This window comes from Mastomys coucha, unplaced genomic scaffold (genome assembly GCF_008632895.1).
Source record: "Mastomys coucha isolate ucsf_1 unplaced genomic scaffold, UCSF_Mcou_1 pScaffold7, whole genome shotgun sequence".
NCBI classification, from domain to species: Eukaryota; Metazoa; Chordata; class Mammalia; order Rodentia; family Muridae; genus Mastomys; species Mastomys coucha.
In genome coordinates, this window is record NW_022196913.1 from 19,000,351 (window position 1) to 19,023,471 (window position 23,121).

The 23,121-nt window shown below is 38.8% G+C and overlaps 1 protein-coding gene across 1 annotated transcript; it reads right to left on the reverse strand.

Moving 5' to 3' along the window:
- Positions 1–20,226: 20,226 nt before the first annotated feature.
- On the reverse strand, positions 20,227–23,076 carry Mrpl32 (mitochondrial ribosomal protein L32). The gene is made up of 3 exons (XM_031359273.1): positions 22,877–23,076; positions 21,314–21,495; positions 20,227–20,656 (listed from the first exon to the last, which is right to left on the reverse strand). Exons 1-3 carry the CDS (start codon positions 23,001–23,003, stop codon positions 20,402–20,404), a joined length of 564 nt encoding a protein of 187 aa, XP_031215133.1. The 5' UTR covers positions 23,004–23,076; the 3' UTR covers positions 20,227–20,401.
- Between the last annotated feature and the right edge of the window lie 45 nt (positions 23,077–23,121).

The following is a 23,121-nucleotide window of genomic DNA, read 5'->3' on the forward strand; positions in this document are numbered from 1 at the left end:
ACCAACTCCCAAGAGTTAGTCATTTCAAAAGTCTTCTTATAGTAGTATTTCTCAATACTCCATATAAATTGTTATAACTATCAAAAATTCAGCAGACAATGAATGCTGTTTTGACCCATTTCTTCTTTTGCTTAGAATTAAAAATAAATACATTTTCTGCATTCTTTCATGCTTTCTGTGTCATGTGACTCACTCTAGATGATAGAACACAAGTAGAAGTAACATGTCTATCTCTTAGGCCCTCAGTGTCTTCTGTTCTCTTCCAATATTGCTTTCCATTCTCTTTCTTTCTGATATCTCTAGTAACAGTATAAACTAGTATCTGTGAGCATGTGGCAGAAGGACACAGACACCCTCAAAATTCATTCTGGTTCATCAAAACCATTGGATTGTGCTATATATGATAATAAACCCTTGCAATTTGCCACAGGTACTTTTGTAGGTTGTAGTTCAGTGACTAGAATTAATATTCTCAATCAATATAGATCATTACCAAAAGAATTGTTTGTTCAGAAAAAAAAGTTACTGTTTGTGTTTGTTTGTTGTTTCTGTGATCAAAATGCCTGACATAGGCAGCTGTAAATAATGAAGAATTTATTTTGACTTGTGGTTTTAATCCATAATCACTTAGCCCCATGTGTTTGGCAGAGCATCATAGTTCAGGAGTGTGCTACAAGAAAAACTATTCAGTTCATGGTCAGCTGGAAAGCAAGCAAAAGAATGGGGAGCTCAGCTGGTTTTCTCCCCCTTCTATTCTATCTGAGTCCCTTGACCATGGTTGGCATCTCTCATATTCACAGTGGGTCTGTTATACTCTGGTAATCCTCTCTAGAAACACCCAGACAGACAGACACACAGGTATACTGATCTCCTAAGTGATTTTAAATCAGTCAGGTTCATAATAGAGAAACCTGTTATTTTTAATGTCATTTTAATAGGTTTTAAGAAAAGAGGACAGGAAGTTGGGTGGGTAGGGGAGGATGGTTGTAATTGAGAAGAGTTGGGAGGCGAGATGAATATGATCAAATCACATCATACGAAATTCCAAAGAACTAAATAATAAAGGAGAAAGTTTAACCATCCCAGGTACTGTTCAAAATAAAACTTATATTAGGATAATTTAATGTGAGTATTTGAATTAAGTATATGTGACTATCTTAGGGTTTCCATTGCTGTGAAGAGACATAATGACCTAGGCAACCCTTATAAAGGGCAACAATTAGCTGTGGCTGGCTTACATCATGGTGGTAAGCATGACAGTATGCAGATAGACATGGAGCTTGAGAAGAGAGTTCCTGAACCAAAGGCAGGCAGATTGAGCCTCTGTTTTGCAGACAGCTAGTAGAAGGGCCTGTTCTGCACTGGGCAGAGCTTAAGCATAGGATCTCAAAGCCCACGTCCACTGTGATACACTTCTTTTAATGAAGACACACCTTCTCCAATAATGCCACACCCCCTAATAATGCCTTTTCCCATGGGCCAAACATATTCAAGCCAACACAACGCCCTAAGCTTTTACTTTGGGAGAATTAAACCAACCAGTGTATACAGGTATGTGCATGTTTGTAAGTGTGTGTATGTACCCTGTCTAAAATTATCTATCTTGGCCCACTTTCAGATCTCAGCTTATATCACATTTCTGTAAAGAACTTTAATCTTAGCATGGGTTTTTCATCATTTATTTCATTAAATGTATTCATTTCCTTTCATATCACTCATTACAATTTCTAACAATGGATATTTTTATGGGTGAATTTTAATTTTGTGCTAGGCAACAGCCTCTATGAAAATGTTCCTACACTAATCATAGAACATGACTCATAATGGAATATAACACTTTTACAAAAGTTTGCAAATAAAAAAAGTGGATGAATGAATGCATGCCTGATTTTGTGGCTAGCATTCCAGATACATCAATGATTAATAGTAAAGCTTAAAAGGACATATGACACGATACATTCTTTGAAATAGAAGAGAAACCAGTCTGAAACAGCTCCCAGTGGATAAAAAATGGGAATACATGATAATATAATAAAATATTCAAACTATAAACAAATACCTAAGAATCAATTCAGATGTAAAAATATTCTAATAGACAAATAAATGAGAACAAAAGGCAAATATTACACTGAATAATTCCGAATGCCTTAAGTAGATACTCACTTAACCCTTCAAGGAGGTGAGCCTACTGTTACCCTTGTGCCTTAAGAAGATATCTACTTAATAAAAATCAAGCAGATTGGTTTGCCACTGACCCATGCTTTAAGTAGATACTTAACCTTCAAGGAAGTGGACCTAGTACTTTCCCTTGGGTTAAGCATTGATTGTTTGGGGACTTTTTCCAGGATAGAGAGTATAAGTAAGAGTCTCATGCTGTACTGACGGAGTTAGCCATGTGGTCATGAGAATGTCAGTAAGTAAACAAGTTTACTGTGGATAAGCCTGGTAAAACTGCTTCAGAGAGGTGATAGGCTAAGGTAGAAAACAACTCATTTACCACACGTTCCCTTGACATGAAAGGTCCCAAAGCGCATGACTCCAATCAGATAGTGAGAGAAACATTACACAGACCCAGACTGAGGAGCATCAGAAATAGGGAAAATCTTGGAAACTGTCACAGTCAACAGGAGTTTCCCCAGAAAAACCTGCATGTGTGTGCGTGTGTGTGTGTGTTTATATGTGTGTTTATGTGTGCATGCATGTATAAATATGGGTGTATGTGTATATTTGTATGTGCATGTTTATGAGTATATGTGAGAGTGTGCATGTGTGTGTGCATGTGTTTGCACGTGTGTGCATGTGTATGTGTGAGCGAATATGTATATGTGCATATGAGTATTTGTGAATGTGTGCATGTATGTGCATGTGATAACTTATGTGGAAATATCTTTCTGTATGTGTGTACAAGTTTATGTGTAAATGTCTCTATATATGTGTGTGCATATATGTAATTTTATGTATATGTATGTGTTCTTGTATATTTATGTGTGTGAACACATGTGTTTTTGTATGCCTCTGTATATGAACATATATATTGTATATGTATAATATCTATGTGTGTTTTTGCATGTGTGTGTATGTGAGTACATGTGATGGTGGAGATTAAGCCCAGGACTTTATGTATGTTAACAAGTATTCTATCAACTGAGCTACTTCCCTACCCAAAAGGTTTTCCTGGTCTTATTTATATATTTTTTTTATCATTATAAATCTAATTCATGGGCTTGTAATGATAGCAAGTTCTCTATCACTGTGCTAGTCTGATTCTTTGGGAATATTTTGTTTGACCAGAATTTCATAAATTACCCACTTCAAAACAAATCTTGTGGACCTGTATCTCTAACCAGAGACATCCTCTGAAGTACTTCATGTGTATTTGTCAAGGCTTTCTAGGAATCTTCTCAAAGAGTATGAGAAACATGAAGCATATCTTATCAAAGTTAGAAAATAAATTACGGAGCAATGAATAAAAAAAAAAAACAGGAACTACTACTTAAAATAAAAAATAACAAAATAGTTTGAGATTAAAAATTAAAGAATATACAAAGATCCATTCCAAAATAGTAAATGATTCATATTCAACTTATTTTTGTTAATATTTATTAATAATGGCACTAATACAAAACAAATGCTAACAATCCAGAGTCCATCCTGTAGCCACAGTTGTGTGTCATGGCCTAGCTAAACAGGGCAGTCCTCTCTTTGGGCTTTTCATACAAAAGGTGATGCTGCTTGTGATGCTGCTGCTGCTGCTTCTGGGACAACGCTGTGATACTGCTGCTGCTGGGATGTTTCTGTGATGATTCTGTGATGTTAACCTTCAGGACAGTCACTGAAATGGTGTACATCTTATCACACAGTGTGGAAGTGCACTCCTCTGACATGGGATAGGAAGAAAACAAAATGTTTTGTCTGACCCTTAGGCATTCAGCTCTCTACTTTTGACTCAAGAAGATGAATAGCAAATGGTTTAGCACTCAAAGTAATTCTGCTGGTATCCTCTAATATAATTCAGTCCTGACACTATCTGGAGACAATGCTACAGGATGAGGGCTTAGTTCCACAAGTCTACTCTTAATTCACTTCAGATGACAGTCAGGAATTGTTAGGTTCTTACATATAATTCTACTGACTGAAGTTCCATGGGTCATGGAGGAGTTACAGCTACATCAAACATTTCACAGGGCTAATTGACTGACTGATATGTCAATAATTGTAGAGTTGGGATATTAAAGGTTAGGAAGCAGGCTTGTCTTAGACTATCTTTAGCTCCCTTAATAGCCATTGATTTTCTGTCTCTGTGTTTGACCCAGTACCCTAGTGACTATTAGGTAAATCATTCTGGAATGTACAGGTACCTACTTTCTACCAATACAAAAGTTAAGGAAGACAAGATAGAATCTGAAGTCTACAACTGAGACTTCACTGCTTTGATGTAACTGGTTTACCTGACAGATCCACCAATATATCTCAGAAGTATCCTGATATGTAACTTTATTTGTTCTATAACCATAAAAACTTCATGTCACCATATCAGAACCAGTATTGGGGGCAACTGAATCTGTGTTCCCAGGCCTGGTTTACTCATAATTGGTTTTAGAATTCATTTTGTCTTAATTTATTTGAGGGGAGAACTTTGGTTTTGCATTGCTGCTCTGACTTACAAATGGGGACCAGGGTACCCATTTATAAGAACAGGGATTGAAAACCAGTCAGATAGGACATGTACCCAAAAGTAGAAGTCCCAAGAATGTCCTTGTGGGAGTCTAGGAAAGCCAGAGAGAGTTGTGCTGCCTTGTTCCTTGCTATTTCTTAGCCTTTTTCCAAAATTATATGAGTGTTACAAGATATTTGAACCTGTTTCTAGTTAGAATGAGGTTCATCCCTTAGCACATACCTTTAATCCCAAACAGCGAAGGTAAAATTAGTTTTTAAAAGGAAGCACCCAGGTTTGAAAGTGATGTCTAATTGAGTGGCAAAAATTATGACATATTTTCTCCAACCTCATGAACCTCTTGAATAGTACCCCAAATGATACCATGTATTTAAATGTCCAAGATTATTGGGGACATCTTATTCAAACCAACCCAAGCCTCTTCCAAGGGGAATGACTGGAGCACAGAAACAACCTTAGTCTACTTCTGTTTATCTAACAATGTCCCTCATTCTCCCTTCTTCTGGCCCAAAGGCCTATTTTACCTTTCTCTTGAGACAGAGAAGCCAAGCTAGTAAGTAAATTCATGATTAACCCAGTTTTCCAAAACCTTTTCTCCTAAAACAATTATTTTTCACTGTTGATGCTCCATACTTTATATAATGAACTTAGTTGTTTATTCCCCATTCTTCTCTCTCATCCCCCTCCCTCTCCCAAGTTCCCCCATTCCCCCACTCTCATGTCTTTTATATGGGACCTAATGAAGAACTAAATTTGGGGGGGAAATTTTTTATTTCAACTCACTTTTGTTTCAGGATATTTGATTACAATGTGAACCCTGAGACTGTGTTATTTACTGAAAAAAAAAAGCTCTTTCCAGTTGTGGTGTGGCTTAGCCTTAGCACACACGTTTAGTCTCTTTAGCTAGAAAATAAACATGCCTTAGTACACTACACACCTTTAATTATAAACAAAGAAGGAAAAGTTAGTTTGTAGAAGGAAGGATTCATGTTTGAAAGTTACTTCTAATTGTGTGGCACACAAAATGATGAATCAGAGAAAGATTTAACAGAACAGGATATGCCCAACTCTTATGAGAAAAGAGAGGGATGGGAAGCTACTTAAGGGGCAGTACAGAGGTGGGAGGTGAGGAAGGAGACAGTTTTACTGGACAGTTATAGAGGGACAGGTGGCTGAGGGAAAGAACAAGCTAGACAAGGTGAAAACAGAATGAGCCAGAGAATGAGAAGGAGCCAGAAGATTAGAATAGATTGCTAAAGGTAGTATGAGGTCAAGCAGAGCAATTCAGGAGAAGCAGAGAGAAGCCAGATTGAATCAGTCAGCTTGGAGAGGAGTTTGGCCCAGAACAACTGAGTTAAAACAACCAATAGAATTCAGAAAGAACAAGAAAGTGTGATCTTACTTAGCAGTAAGACTTAAAGGCTGAAACATTTTACAAAGGTTAGAATCTTCAAGGACTAGTCCTAGTTTAGCAGGTTGAGGTAGTAAGCCTTGGAGGCAACAGTTACTTCTGGCAAATAAAAATTGCTTTTATACATTCTCCTTCTTCTTTTCTTTATTTAAGAAAATGAGTAAAATGCATTGACTTTCTGAGTCAAATAAAAGATAAAAGACATAAGGAAATACCAAAGAAAATGCTAAGATGCTATATTATGCTGAATAAGCTTAATAAATAATCTATATAAAATGCTTATCATTGTGTCTGAATTACACAAGCACTGAATTAACAGCACAATAATTTATACTATGTTCCCCACTGGTGTTATTTTAAGGATTAGTCACAATATATGTAACATGCCTGACACATATTAGGTATTCAGGAAAAAACTTATTTAGCTCAATGTAAAAAATACATCTATTAATAAGTAGATTTAACATATTAACATATAGATATAACATATGATAAGAAAGATGGTATTTTAGATGAGAAAATTTACTACAAATACAAGTTTTTCAAAACTTTAAAATGTATCCTTTCTTTTTTATTTTTTAAAAATTGAGTATTTTATTTATTTACATTTCAAATGTTATTCCCTTCCCCAGTTTCCCTTCTGCAAACTCCCTATCCCATCCACTCTTACCCTGCTTCTGTGCAGGTGCTCCCCCACCCACATATCCACTCCCAGCTCACCACCCTAGCATTCCTCTACACTGGGGCATCAAGCCTTCACAAGACCAAGGACCTTCCCTCCATTGATGGCAAATAAGGCCCTTTTATCTACTTAATCCTTCCCCTCACTCCTCCATTGGGATCCCTGTGCTCAGTCCGATGGTTGACTGCAAGTATCTGCATCTATATTGGTCAGGATCTGACAGTGCCTCTCAGGAGACAGATGTATCAGACTCCTGTCAGCAAGCATTTCTTGGCATCCTCTATAGTGTCTGGGTTTGGTGTCTGCATGTGGGATGGATCCCCAGGGTGGGTAGTCTCTGGATGGCCTTTCCTTCAGTCTCTGTTCCACTCTTTGTCCCTGTATTTCCTTTAGACAGGAGCAATTCTGGGTTAAAATTTTGGAGATGGGTGGGTGGGGGAATGCCCCACCCCTCAACTAGGGGGCCATGCCTAACCTCTAGATATAGTCTCAACAGGTTCTCCCTCCCATTTGTGGGGTATTTCAGCTAATGCCATCCCTGTGGGGTCCTGGGAGGCTCTTGCTTTCCTGGCATCTGTGACTTTCTGGTTGCTCTCCCCAGTTCCCCATCACTCATTCCTACATAACCCTGTTCAATTTCCTGACCCTCTGTAATCTCCCTCCATCTCCTCCCCCCTCCTCATCTATTTGTTCCAAATCCCTCCCATCCTCTACTTCCCTTCATTATTTTGTTCTCCCTTCAAAGTAGGACTGAAGCATCCACTCTTTAGTCTTCCTTCCTCTTGAGCTTCATGTGGACTGTAAGCTGTATTGTGGGTATTCCAGGCTCCTTGCCTAACATCCACTTATCAGTGAGTACATACCATGTTTGTTCTTTTATGGCTGAATTACTCACTCAGGATGATATTTTTTATAACCATCCATTTGCCTGTGAATTTCATGAAGTCATTGTTTTTAATAGCTGAGTAGTTCTCCACTGTGTAAATGTACCACATTTTCTGTATTTATTCCTCTGTTGAGGCACATCTGGGTTGTTTCCAGCTTCTGGCTATAATAAATATTGCTGTTATGAACATGGTGGAGCATGTGTCCTTGTTATTTCTTGGAGCATCTTCTGGATATATTCCAGGAGTGGTATTGATGGGTCCTCAGGTAGTACTATGCCCAATTTTCTAAGGAACTGCCATATTGATTTATAGAGTGGTTGTACCAGCTTGCAATAACACCAGCAATGGAGGAGTATTGTTTTTCTCCACATCATCTGCTGTAACCTGAGTTTTTGATCTTAGCCATTCTGACTGGTATGAGGTGGAATCTCAGGGTCATTTTGATTTGCATTTCCCAGATGACTAAGGATTTTGAACATTTCTTTAGGTGTTTCTGGGCCATTCAAGTTTCTTCAGTTGAGAAAACTCTGTTTAGCTCTGTTCCCCATTTTTTAAAGATATTTTTTTAAAGATTTATTTATTTATTTATTTATTTATTTATTTATTTATTTATTTATTTATTTATGTGTTAGTACAATGTAGCTGTAGAGATGGCCATGAGCCACATGTGGCTGTTGGGAATTGAACTCAGGATGGCCCACTCACTCCAGTATAATACACTGTATCTGTCTTCAGACACACCAGAAGAGGGCGTCCGATCTCATTATGGGTGGTTGTGAGCCACCATGTGGTTGCTGGGATCCGAACTCAGGACCTTCGGAAGAGCAGTCAGTGCTCTTACCTGCTGAGCCATCTCACCAGCCCTGTTCCCCATTTTTTAATAGGGTTATTTGTTTCTCTGGAGTCCAACTTCTTGAGTTCTTTGTATATATTGGATAAAGATCTTTTCCTAACCCGTTGGTTGACATTTTGCCCTATTTACAGTATCCTTTGCCTTACAGAAGCTTTGCAATTTTATGAGGTCCCATTTGTCAATTGTTGATCTTAGAGCATATGCCATTGGTGTTCTATTCAGTAACCATTCCCCTGTGCCCATGTGTTCAAGGTCTTCCCCCACTTTCTCTTCTATTAGATTCAGTGTATCTGCTTTTATGTGGAGGCCTTTGATCCACTTGGACTTGAGCTTTGTACAGGGAGATAAGAATGGATCAATTTGCATTCTTCTACAAGCCGGCCACCAATTGAATCAGCACCATTTGTTGAAAATGCTGTCTTTTTCCCACTGGATTATTTTAGCTTCTTTGTTAAAGATCAAGTGTCCATAGGTGTGTGGGTTCATTTCTGGGTCTTCAATTCTATTCCATTGATCTTGCTGCCTGTCACTGTACCAATCCCATGCAGTTTTCATCATTATTGCTCTGTAGTACAGCTTGAGGTCAGAGATGGTGATTCCTCCAGAAGTTCTTTTATTGTTGATAATAGTTTTAAATATCCTGGGTTTTTTGTTATTGCACAAGAATTTAAGAATTGGTCTTTCTAACTCTATGAGAAGAATTGAGTTGGAATTTTGATGGGGATTGCATTGAATCTCTTGATTGCTTTTGACAAGATGGCCATTTTTACTATATTAATCCTGCCAATCCATGAGCATGGGAGATCTTTCCACCTTCTGAGGTCTTCTTCGATTTCTTTCTTCAGAGACTTGAAGTTCTTGTTGTAGAGACCTTTCACTTGTTTGGTTAGAGTCACACCAAGGTATTTTATATTGTTTGTGACTATTGTGAAGGGTATCATTTCCCTAATTTCTTTCTCATCCTGTTTATCCTTTGAATAGAGGAAGGCTACTGATTTGTTTGAGTTAATTTTATATCCAGTCTCTTTGCTGAAGTGGTTTATCAGCTGTATGAGCTCTTTGGTGGAATTTTTGGGGTCACTTAAGTATACTATCCTATCATCTACAAACAAAAGAAGGTCAAATAGATACAAATTGAAATGAAAGAAGTCACAATGTGACTTCTCTACTGGTAAAACTATCCCCTGTAAAACTCATTCTTTTTTCATTTAAAGTATACACCTCCATGGTCCTGGCCTTCATACCATGTCAACAAAAATATCAGTTTAAGACGTTGGGAGAACATACGACATATGGCACTGGCCATTAAGTCATTAACACATTACATTGGATAGAATTACTTGCTTTGTTTAAATATACTAGCGGTGGCAGGGGAGAAGAAGAAAAATTATACATGGAGCTGCAGTGGGGACAAATTCAGGGACCTGGGCTTTTAGGCATGTTCCCCAAAAGGATGATAATGAGTCAGACTTCTCGGAAGAGAAACATTTCTTTCAGCTTAGATCTTGCTGTTGGCCTAGATCTTTTAGTCTGACCTTCAGGTGTTACATCAGAGGACCCAGTTCCTCTTGCAAGAAGAGCAAATGTAGCTCCTTTTATTGTGCTAGAGAGGATGGGGGCTGTTCCTCTGTCTTTTTTCTTCCATCTATCTCTGTCTTTTGCTCCCAATTATCATCTCTATACCTATGTTTTCCTTGTTTACCGAAAAATCCCCACCAATAATAATACTTGTTGAGCTCTATGGGACACACACGTGTTCTCCTTCTTGTTTGCCATCACTGTCTTTTTACATAAGCTTTCTTTTTACAAGATAATTGCCATCAACAATAAAATGCATTGATATCCCTCTCTGTCCCCCAATCCCATCTCCCATTTCCTTCTCTATTCTTCCTTTCCTCTAGATTCTATCTCATTTCTTCACTCCCTGGTAGAGAAAATCCTGTTGAAAGTTCTCTCTAGGAATGCTGCCTCTACCAAGTGAGCAAACATTTATTCTTCAGCCCACTCCAATCTGTCATCTGCCACCAGTGCTGAAGTAAAATGCTTTTGTCAATGTCACAAATTAATTCCATTTGCTACAACCACTAGGTGCTTTTTAAAAATACATATTTTTGATTATGTGTTGGGGAGGGGAGGAGAGGATGCATGCATGTGAGTGCCCATGACCTTGGCATCCTCCTGGAACTGGATCCTTCTGGCACTGGAGTTACAAGCAATGGTGAGCTGTGTTGTGAGGTAAAAGCTTAAGTCAGACATCCTCTGAAAGAATGCTAAGTGCTCACAACTGCTGAGCCAGACTCCATTAGGTGCTTTTTAAAAATCTGTTACTCCTCTTTGTAGAAGCACCTGAACACATGGAATTTCTCCAGAAAAGCACTGCAGCAGTACAGGATGATCTCCCCTCCAAAGTCTGCCTGCAGAATTTTCTTTCCTTCTTAAGCTTCTGGTATAGGTAATCTTATTCATTCCCATGGATTTAAGCTTCTTCCATTAGCTCTTCCAAAGTTCTTCTAGACACTTAGCTTAGTTGGATGGCTTGTTGAAAATGTGAATCTCCCCTCTCTTCCCATAATCTGCCTTTACCTCATCCAGGCTTCCTCATTATGTTCCCTAAACTAAAAAGTCAGGAATAAAGTCATGTTGTCAAGACAGGGTAGAAAGATAGGGAAAATCAAGGAGGGAAAGCCAGGGGGGAAAAAAGAGAGACAGCCCTTCACTCTGGGATCGAATTGTCTTTCCTGTTGAGTCAAGAAACTTAAACACAACTGGTAAAGCTAAAATTGTCTACAGATGTAATAAGTGTTTTTCTAAAGATATCTCAAACAAGGATGCTAAAAGCAAGTGAATTATTTTTAATCAGGGCCAGATTGTTTGTAGCCTTGATTCTGAAAACACTCCACACTTGCCCCTAAATCTAAACAGAGTAAGTCAAACAACCATTGGGCAGTTTCATTTATAAAAAGAAGTCTAAAAAAATAAATTTGCTTTATTCTTGATAATTTGTATTATCTCTGTATCACACACACATCTCCCATTTCCCTCTTCAATCTCCAATATCTACCCTGTCCTTGTTCTGGTTTGCTTCTTTATTATTGTGACAAACACCATTCAGAGACAGATAGTCCTGGATGAAGTAGGACGACAGGCTGCATAAGCCATGCAGAGTAAGCCAGAAAGCAGCTTTCCTGCATGGTCTTTACTTTGGTTCCTGTTTTCAGGTTCCTGCCCTGAGTACTTGCATTAGCTACCCTCAACAATGGACTGGTGATGTGAAATAAACCCTGTCTTCCTCAAGTTGCTTTTAGCCATAGTAATCAAGAAGCCAAACAGGACGGGAATTGGAACCAGGATAATGGGGTGTTGGCATGGTAGACTGGTCATGTTAATTTGGGGAATGTTTAAAACTTTGGGCTAGAAAAAGCCTTTGGATACTTAGATTTAGGCTGTTGTGAGAGCTTGGAAAGTAGGAAAGTTGAAAGAGATGCAGACTGTTAAAGCCTATTAAAGAGACCAGCCTTACTGTTCTAGTTTTAGTCTAATAGATCCATTTTGTACCTAGACTCCATCTTGTGTTTAGCTTGCCCCTGGTTTGATTTCAGTTAATAGAAAATCCATAACTTGTTCCAAGAACCACTCCACCCTTAGTCACCACCCTAGCAACAGCCATTCTACCCTAATAACAACCAATTAGTATCAAGCAAGACAAAATCTAACGTAACACATATGATTACTCAAGCTGACCCTCATTGTTCACAGCCAGTTGAAAGTATTACTAGCCAATAAAATTTCACCAATCTTATAACATTTAAATGTCAACCAATCATGTAACTGCCAAGTTGGAAAGCCCCTTACCCTACTTACAACCATGATAAAAAAGACTTGACTTTACCAGCTCGGGGCCTTCCAACCCATCCGCTGTCTTAGGGAGGTTTAGAGGTCTGAGTTGGAGTTTACATAAAGACTCTCTGCTTTTGCATACAAGTTAGACTCTTGGTGGTCTTTAGGAAGCTTACAATCTGGGCATATCAGAACTGCTTATGTGGTACTTTGAAGGGTATGTGGTTTCTGGTAGGCAAGTCTGTAGGTTATTTTCCTGACTAATAACTGAGTATTGGTTAACACCTAACTCAAATTCGGGACAGTGGGATCCTGACTATTTATTTTCCCAGTCCCCAAATGTATAATTGAGATTTTCTTAGAAGTTAAAAGAATTGCTGCATAAGTTCCCTGAGCTGTAGAGTGGAGGCTACCATGGTTGGAAAGGCCAAATGGAAGCCATCAAAGTTGCCTTTATCATGGAAAATAGTGGATCCAAAACAATATTGCAATTCTGGAGGGTTTCTAGAAGTTAGTACCATCATTAAGAACTCAAAAGATTCAGGAGCAGTGTTTTCCATCACACCTCTACTTGACCTGTGCAGAAGACGAATGAATTATGAAAAATGGCAGTGACTGTTGAAGATGAACCAAGTAATGACTTCTGTTGTAGCTGCTAAATGTGCTAAATGTGATTTTTTTTTTCTGGAGCATATTAGCATGTCACTTGGTATGAAGCTATGGACCTGGCAAATACTTTTTTCTCTATACCCATCCATAAAGACCATCGAAGCAACTTGATTTCTGCTGGCAAAGCCTGAAGTATATCAGTTCTCAAGTGCTGTCATAATTTATTTCAAAGGCATATTGATGCTTGTCTCTTCCACAAGGTATTATACTGAAGATATTATATTGATTGGACTAAGTGAGCAGAGGTTAACAACCACTTTAGACTTGTTGGTAAAACATATGTGGATTATGTGATAAATAATAAAACCAAAAATCAAGAGCTTTCTACCCCAGTGAGATTTCTAGGAATCCAGTGGACATGTGGATATAATCTTTTTATGAGGAAAGATAAATTATTGCAACTGGCCCCTCCAAACGTTAGCAAAGAAGCACCACAGTTATTGGGCAGATTTTGGACTTCAGAGACAGCATGTTATTCTCTTGGATCTCTTACTTGGGTCAATATATCAAGTACTGGGAAACCTGCTGTTTTGAATGGGGCCTGGAACAAGATAAGGCTCTTCAACAGATCTAGGCTGCTCTATTACTTGGCCTGTATGATCTATCAGTCTCTATGGTACTAGAGGTAACTCCGGCAGAGGGAGATGCTATTTAGAGTCTATGGTAGGCCCCTGTACGTGAATCACAGTGAAGACCTTTGGAGCAAAGTGATACTCTCTTCTGTAAACAACTATATTTTTTAAAAATATGAACAACAAAAAGTGGTTTAATTAATTTTGCGTTAATACATAGAAGTGATTGAAAATGTTTAATTCTTTCATCCATATTCTTTAGCTTTTTATTTTTAAGTTTTTTATTAGATATTTTCCTTATTTACATGTCACATGATATCTCCTTTCCTGGTTTCCCCTCAGAAAAAAGGGGATAAAAAGAAAAAAGAAAAAAAGAAACAGAAAAAAAAAAAAAAAACCTGTTCCCTCCCTCCTCCCCCTGTTCACCAACCCACCCTCTCCTGTTTCCTAGCCCTGGCATTCCCCTACACTGGGGCATAGAACCTTCACAGGACCAAGGGCCTCTCCTCCCATTGATGACCAACTAGGCCATCCTCTGCTACATATGCTGTTGGAACATGAGTCCCACCATGGGTACTCTTTGGTTGGCAGTTTAATCCCTGGGAGCTCTGAGGGTACTAGTTAGTTCATATTGTTGTTCATCCTAAGGGGCTGCAAACCCTTCAGCTCCTTGGGTCCTTTCTCTAGCTCCTTCCTTGGGGACCCTGTGCTCAGTCCAATGGATGGCTGTGAGCCTCTACTTCTGTATTAGCCCGATACTGTCAGAGCCTCTCAGGAGACAGCTATATCAGACTCCTGTCAGCCAGCACTTGCTGGCATTCACAATAGTGTCTGGGTTTGATGATTGAATATGGGAAGGATTCCCAGGTGGAGCAGTCTCTGGATTGTCCTTCATTTAGTCTCTGCTCCATAGTTTGTCTCTACAACTCCTTCTATGGGTATTTTGTTGCCCCTTTTTATTGTGATAGACAGGTCTTGGGTTGTTATTGGTCCTTAGTGAGAAAGGAATATTTGAAAATGGGTCCCTAGGTTGCAATATGACCTGAAGTGGCCATTATGAGCTGGGTATTATCTGATTCACCTAGCCATAAAGTTAGAAACTCAACAGCAGTAATGCATCATCAAATGGAAATGGTATATAGGATTGGGCCCGAGCAGGTCCTGGGGAGTGGAGCACAAGCAAGTTATACAAAGAGGTTGCCAAAATGTCTATGGTTCCTGACCCTGTTACAGTACTCTTTGGACCCAAGCATTGTCCAGTGCTCTATGATGAGTCGATTGAGAAAGAAAACTAGGGCCATTTTTTACAGATGGCTCTATCTATATTTTATTCAGGCATGACCCAGAAGTGGACAGCACAAATATTATAGCCCCTTTCTGGAACAATGGTGAAGGACCTTGAGGAAAATCTTCACAGTGGGGAAAATTTTGAGCAATGAACATGCTTGTACCAGGAGAAATGGCCAGATGTGTGACTGTTTACTGATTCTTGGGTTGTAGCCAATGGAACTTGGAAGGAGAATGATTAGAAAATTAATGAGAAAAACATTTGGGTAAGCATTACATGGCTGGATCGCCCCAGTGGGTGAAGATGCTTGTGCACCACATAAATGCTCATCAAAATGGACTCAAGAAGAGGAGTCAATATCAAGTCAACAGGATGACCTGTTCTGTGGACAGTCTCTTCTCAAGATCATCCCTGTTATTATCCTATAGACCCACCAACAAAGTGACTATGGTGGTAGAGATGGAAGTTGGGCATGGACTCTATAACATGGACTTCCACTTACCAAGGCAGGCTTGGCTATGAACGCTGCTGAGTGTCAAATTTGCCAGTATTAGAGACGAACACTAAGCAGTTGATAGGTACCATTACCAAGGGTGACCAGCCAGTGACCTGATGACAAATTGGTTACATTGAACAACTTCCATATTTAACAGGACACCATTGTGCCCTTCCTGGAACTCTTATTCTGGTCATGAGTTTACCTTTCGGCATGTGATGCTTCACCCAAACTAATACAAACAGCATTACTTCTGACCATGGAATCCAATTTCCTAGCTAAGGAAGTATGACTGGAATGCAAGAGATCTCTTGGTGTCCCTTGTCCCTTGGTATTCCATGTCTGGTGATTAAAGTGAATGTGAAACTACAACTCCACTCCAAGTAAATCACCAATCTCAGTATTCTGAGATTGGAAGAAACATAGGTTAGATAGTAGAGGGAGTTGTTATCAACTAAGACCATATGACCAGTTACAGAAACAAGGATTGTAATTGCACTGATGTTGCTCATTTGTATGCCTGTATCAGCATCAGTATTTACAAACCAGTATTTACAAGCTTTCATTTGTGGATCAGGTGCTAAGGGGCTCTCCAGGAAACTTCTGGGCTTTCTGGACCTAGGTTTGGACTGCTGAGGCACACAGTCTGTGAACTGAGCAACTACAACCCACCCCTCAGTGAGAGACAGCGGTTGTGAGTCCAATCTGACTGGTGAGGCACACAACCTCCAGGAACAAGTAACAACTAAGGTCTCAGTTCTCAGGTGTGATTTTGCTGTTGTCACTACATAGCCCTGGCTGGTCTGTAACTTGCTGTAAGCTGTCCTCAATGCAGATATCTGCATTCTTGTTTTCTATGTGCTGGGATTAAAGGCATGCATTTCCATTTCCCACTTAAAGCACTGTTTAGTATTGGCATATGAGCATGGGTGGGGTCATTCAAAAAATTTTAAAGAAAAGTTACATAAACTAAAATTCACATATTTTCATTTAATTTTTAAACTTTAATTTTTAAATTGTGTCAGTCTTTAAGCTTTGTGTATATTATATCAGTATAACAGAAAAAATTGCAGGGAAAAATCTATTTTTCATGTATCTATCTTATATATGACACCTAAGCATATCTCTCTTTCATTTGTGCTTAAGTTTGTATTTTCCCTATTTTTTTTTTGTTTGTTTGTTTAAGATAGTTCTATGTAGTCCTGGCTATCCTGGATCTCACGTTATACATCAGCTGTCTTCAAGCTCGCAGAATTCCTCTGCCCCCTAAGTGCTGAGAATAAAGGTATAGACCGCTATGCTTGGCTTTATTTTCCCTTATTTTTAATAATCTTAAGAATTTTGCTGCAGCTAGCATCATACTAAAATTATTTTGTGACATACTCAAGAACTTGTCTTCATTTCATTTTATTACTTACTTATTTAGATCACACAAGTGTATTTTCTAAGTCACATGTGTGGGTGTCAGAGTGTCTCTGAACTTGAACTTACAGTTTATGACTCAAGGAGCTTAGTTCAGCAACCCGGCCTTGAACAGTAAATTAAAACAGCCAAATTAAGAGTAAAATGAATAGAGATTTATTCGATGTGGGATTATTCATATTGGGAAAAAGGCCCAAGAGATTCAGGGAGACCCTCCAGTCCATCTTCAGGGTCCATCATAGAGGGTCAGGAGTAGTATTTTTAGCAGTCCCAATTAAGTTGTGGTCTGTCATCTGGGGATCATTCTTAATCTGTAAGGCAGACTGACAACTTGTTAGCATTGTATGAAATATCTTTTCTGGAAGACAAGATATTCCTCTGGCATCAGGTTTCAATGTTTCTTCTTCTACCAAGAGATCACTGGGAGAAATTTCTGTTTCTTGGTGTCTATTGTCTTAATAGTCTGGCAGCTAAATGTCTTTACCATATATTTGTTTCTGCCAGGTCAGTTATAAGACAACATCTGAGAGTTGGTTCTTTTCTTCCACCATGTGGTTCTGAGATTGAACCGAGATTATCTACGTGAGCCATCTGGGGTTCTTTGAGATTGAACTGAGATTATCTACCTGAGCCATCTGGCTCCACCCAAGAACCTAGTTTTACTTGAGTGTAGGCCCTTAAAGGAAAGGGAGCTCCCTAGCCTGCTGGGAGCAGCACTGGGCTAACTACCCACTGCCTTACATGTGCACCTTCTGGGCTCTGCACCACAAAATAATCACCAACTCTAGCTTGGCCTGTTTCTGAAATGCGGCAATTTCTGTTCATTCTCTCTATACTCTTGGCCATTGCCACCCTGGTCTGTACATCATTCGGTACAGGTAACAGCCAGACCTACATATGTCTCTTTTAAGTACTTTCTTGACCCACTGCAGTGCATTCTCTTCACCTTACCTCTTTGGAGACAGGATAGAGTCAAGGTATCACTCACTGTTGTGCTTGAGAAGGAAAGAGAAAACCAATGTAGTGACTACAGTTTTGTTGAAGTAAATTGACTGTTTTCAAAGTGGTGAGTAGGGTACAGATTTAGCTGGTACGGTGGATGTGACTGGCAGGGGATGATGTGGGTGTGACTAGCAGTGCTTTAAATGTTCTAACCTCAAGATATTAGGCTACCAGAGAAGCGACTCTAAGGAGAGAGACTGGAACTGTTGAGACTGTGTTAAAGGTTTAAGTGATATTTTAATAGACAACTTGTATTATTTGTATGTTTGAGCCTAGAGACAAAAGGAAAATTAGACTTGTAGACACAGACATAAAAGTTATCACTCAGTTTAAGATATAGAAAAGATAAGATGTCCCAAGGAGAACTGCTAGAAAAAACATTGTCACATTAAAAATTCAAAATAGAATTAACTTTATTTAATTTCATTGATAAGGCAAAATGAGGAGTCTTGTCCCTGACTTCCACTCAACAGAATCTAGTAGCTCCTGACCTCAACAGTTATAACTACCCACACTGTCTACAGATATTTTCAAATAACATGTGGGAGCAGAAAGAGAGTTGCTCCTGATTAGAACTATGGAATTCAAATAGTATCAAGCTCAGTATTTCTTGTTAGCCACTAAAATCTTAGTATTAGAGAAACAGTACCTATATCATCCTAAGCCCATTTATCCTGAAAAACAAAAACCAAAACAACAACAAAATACCATTCAAGCCAAGGAACTTAGAATTAAACAGCCTGCAAGTACCCAAGAATGTAGGGAGGAAAAGAGGTTGAGAGAGTATCACCTGACTCCCAGGTGGAATAAGAGAAGTCCTGAACTCGGATGTGAGACTCAGGTCTATCTGCTGCTGATGGCCTTCATTCAACACTGCAGACTACTTTCTCCTGCAGTAACCTTGCCCTCTAGCCACAGGCTGGTGGCTGTGATAGAAGCAGGCAAATGTCTATAGCACAGCTAGGCCTGATAGTTTATTACATAAGACTCTGCAACTGCTGCCCTATAGTTTGGCTGCATAGTGATGTTTACCTGAATTATGGCAATTCCTAATGTGGTTCAAAGGTAGAAACTGTAAAGCTAGCTGCTCTGAGTTTGAGTCCAGGAGACTCAAATATGTTGGCCCTCTGGTTTTCTTCACATTCTCTTCTAAACTGCACCTTTAACTCTCGCTAGTGACTTCATGAACTTGGAAAAGATGAATGAATACAGGTCAGTGGGGATACATGAGAAACATAGGCAGGTAACACAAAGGTATGAGCCTTCTAAGGAGTGTTTTCAATGAAGTGAAGAGATACTCTGTGAAGAGTGGGCTATGGTGTCCCATGGACACCAGGTTGATCCAGATGCCCTTTGCTGTTGAAATCAATAAGAAAAGCAGTTAGAAAAGACACTTCTGTCAGAGATAGATGATGAAGTTGTTATTCATAACACAGACCCTAAAATGATACTGTTACCTAAGAATTGAAGATTAAGAATTGTTGCAATCTATTCATTTAATGTACTGAGAAATGATAATTATAGGCAGTAGAGTTCCTTAGCACAGACTTAAAACCATTGAGAGACAAATCTTTATGTTATCAACTTCGGAGGACCACTGATGGCTACCAGCATTGTCAGCAGCTGGAAGACACCCAGAAGCTTGGAGAGAACATGGGAGCTGGCCCTGCCTGCTGGCACTGGGGAGAGTGACCAGTACCTGAACCAGCAAGTACAGTAGAGCAGGGAGCTTGGTAGAAATGGCCCTGGTGACATAGGCACAGGAGAGCCAGTCCTAATTAGTAAGTGCCAAAATTATCATGGTATATATTTTGTTTTAAATACACGTTTAAATAAATTACATGCTATTTATTGTGGTTGAAATTTTTGTTGTTGTTCATTTAACTGTAGTTTCCTTACTTCAATGAGCTATCTTAATTATACTAGGAGTGACGAGAAAAGCTAGAAAGGCTTGGGCTATAAGAGGACCCAAGAACTGAAATAGACTGAAGAATGTTAAAGATCTTATTGCTGTAAGTTAATAAAAATACTAAAATATAAACTAAACTAAAAAGATAAAGGAAACTAGAATCTATATCCATAGTATAATTCTCTATATATGGAAATTTATTAATGTCATTAAAAAAAAACTTTCTCAAACAATCTCACAAGCATCTACTATGACAATGGAATGTGATTTTGATTATTTAAAATGGGAAAACTATTTCTATTATGCACACTATGTTCAATAAAAAGTATATTATTCTAAAGCATCAACAAAGAAGAAAAAAATTGGTTTTTTTTTTTTTTTTGAGACAGAATCTCACTTTGTAGCCTAGCTGGCCTGAAATTCAAGATATCTTCTGCTTCTACTCCTTAATACAAATGAGTGTATCATATACCTGTTCTAAATTCTTTTCTCATTGACACAAATACAGAAATTAATCCATTGAGCCTTTATATAAACATGCTGAGTTTATTCATGATACAGTCTTCAAATGACCTCATTTAAAAGGAATAGCTAACAAAATCCATTGATAATTTGAAAAACAGGCACAACATGAAAATGAAGACACCTGATTTTAAATAACTGCCTAACATGAAATTATCCTTTGAACATTTTTTAGTTCAATTCTGGGTGAACCAAGATGGCCTCTTTATGTTTCTTTCAACAATCCTCTTGCCCTGATCCTTTTCTGATGGTTTCTCTCCTGTGTACAGTACCACAGTCTCAACGGAAGGAGTTTTGAAAGGACCCCCTTCTTGAGCCCATATTTGTTGTCTGATTTTTGTTGTCTCTTGGCATACTTTCTCATAGCAATAGCCACAAAGGACATGTTTCTGCTTCAGATGACCACATTCAGGACACATGTCTATATTGTTCTTTAAAACAAAGAAAAACATATTAATAACAGGCAATTTAATACACAATCACCAACAAGAACTCTTAACATGCTGACATTGTAGCTTTCTGAGATTGTTCGTGCTACATGAGACTATATACTATCTAGTTCAACAATTTATTTTAAAAGGAAAACTGAAAAAAAATAGCAACATTGAGTTCAAATTAATAAGAAAATTAGGACTAAAACTCGTTTTCCAATCTAGTATAGTTAGTTTTATTTGTATAGCCTATGGATAAACTATTCTCAAATTCTTTTGTCTAGCCTCCGTCTTGAGTAGAACATTTTCATTATATGAGTCTAGTGAATTCCACATTAAATATTAAAAGCATAGTCAAAAAGTTTGGAAATTTTTCAGAAGAATTGTTTGTAAAGATCTCATTTGACTTTTGAATCAAGAGCTCTATCAGTTCTGTAACTTCAAATAGTAAATAAGCAACAAGGAGCCCATCAACACAATGGGATGATTCATTGAGAGTATCCACAATGAGCCAGTCAAGATGCTAAGACTGATTAGATTATAAGGCTGGTTTTGTCTGCTACACAAATATAATATCGGGTTATTCCGTGTTAGACTTGAGGAAGAGAGCGTGTATGTGCGCACACACGCATACACCTACACCTATCAACACATTACCTTAATTTTAATAAGCTTGCGAGGGTTTCTTCTCCTACATCTGTTAACTTCAATGGTGCGTCTGTTCTTGGGAGCTGCCATCCAAAAGATACTACCTAAAAAGCTGGAATTCTCTTCATTTTCACTGGTATCATGTCCTGGTTCTGTGAGGATGGATGGACTTGGGACTGCTAATGCTGGTGCTATAAAACAAAATAGAGATACTGAGTCAACTTTGAGATCCTAAATGAATATAGACACTATTTTCTTTAACAGTCAACATGTGTAGTATCACTAGATATACAAACCTATAAATTATATGTGCACATGTGAAAGTCAGAGGGCAGCTTTTAGAGTTAGCTCTCTCCTTACATCATGTTGGCCGTGGGGCTAGGACCCAGGTCTTGAGACTTAGTAACAAGGTCCCTTACCACTGAGTCGTACGGCTGGCCTGACATAAATAGTTTTGAATGCTAAACACAACAAACATTAATAATAATCCCCAGCTATTAAAATATACTAAAGCTCATACAAAAGGCAATTTAAAATAATTCAAATGGAGTGCTTTATTATTACAACCTACCAAAGCAACCAGTTACTAAGCATTTCCTATGTATGTAATATGGGATACTGTAGTTTAGTAATAATAGTGTACAAGTAATCTAATCTTGAGATTCCCTACATTCACTTTGACCATCACTGAGATGACTACAACAGCAATCATCTGTACCGTACTATCCTGATCCTGTCAGCTCCTTTATCTTTAAACCTGGTAGGTCCCTAAAGCCATTAAATTCTTCCTTAATATTTCATCTTGACTGTGTTCTAAGAAAGGATTATTTATGAGATTATTAAGTGTTTCATTTTTGTTTTTCTAAATTGCTTAGATCACTTCTTTATCCTTTCTTTTGTTCCTCAGACTTGCGAATGTTCGCTCAATTCTTAGTACTTCTTACCACTACATAAATTGTCCAAGCACACCCATGAAGCCCCAGAATCAGGTTGAGGCAGGAGATCAGCAGCTTAAGGGCAGACTGGACAATGAATAGGAATGTTGTCTCACCCCCGCCAAAAACAAAAGCGAGTAAAGGCTTTCTATAGTGGCATTCTTTCTCAGCTGACCTGAAATACTGCTACACAAAACAGTCGTTTTATAACTGCTCTGGACTTCTGGACTGACCTTGGAGCTTTCTCAGCCAATGAGACGACGAATGGATTGAAATGATTATCTTGGGTAGCACATGGACACAGTTATTTACTATACTAAGCTTGAGATACAATAAAATATATCTCTGTTCAGACTGTTTGGGCATTACCACTTCTGGAATACTTTGTAAATAATAAAGCAATTTAAAATTTAACACCCAAGATACCAGGAGCTCGAAGCTAGCCGGGGCTATACAGTGAGTCCTAGACCACCCTGGCTACGGAGATAGTCTCAAAAAAAAAAAAACAAAAAAAAGACAAAAAAAAAACAAAAAAAAAAAATTAACGAACCAACCAAACAAGAAGCATGCGCTGTTTCTATCCTACAACCCGGAAGCCCTCACCAACCCTCTTTCCACGAACTCTCTCCTTACGGACCCCAGTGTGGACTGGCAAAGCGACTCCAGCTCTGCTGCAGTTGCCGTTGCAGCAGCTCCCAGCACCTCTGGAGCGGTCCGGGCCGCACCGGCCAAGATAATGACAGCAGCAGCAGCGAAGTAGCCATGATTCTCCCAAGAGCAAGACGCGAGCTGAGAGCAGGCGTAAGTCCGCCCACTTCCCCGCCTCCGCGTTCAGAGCATGCGCAGGCCCCTCTTGCGCATGCGCAAGGGTCAAAGGCCAAC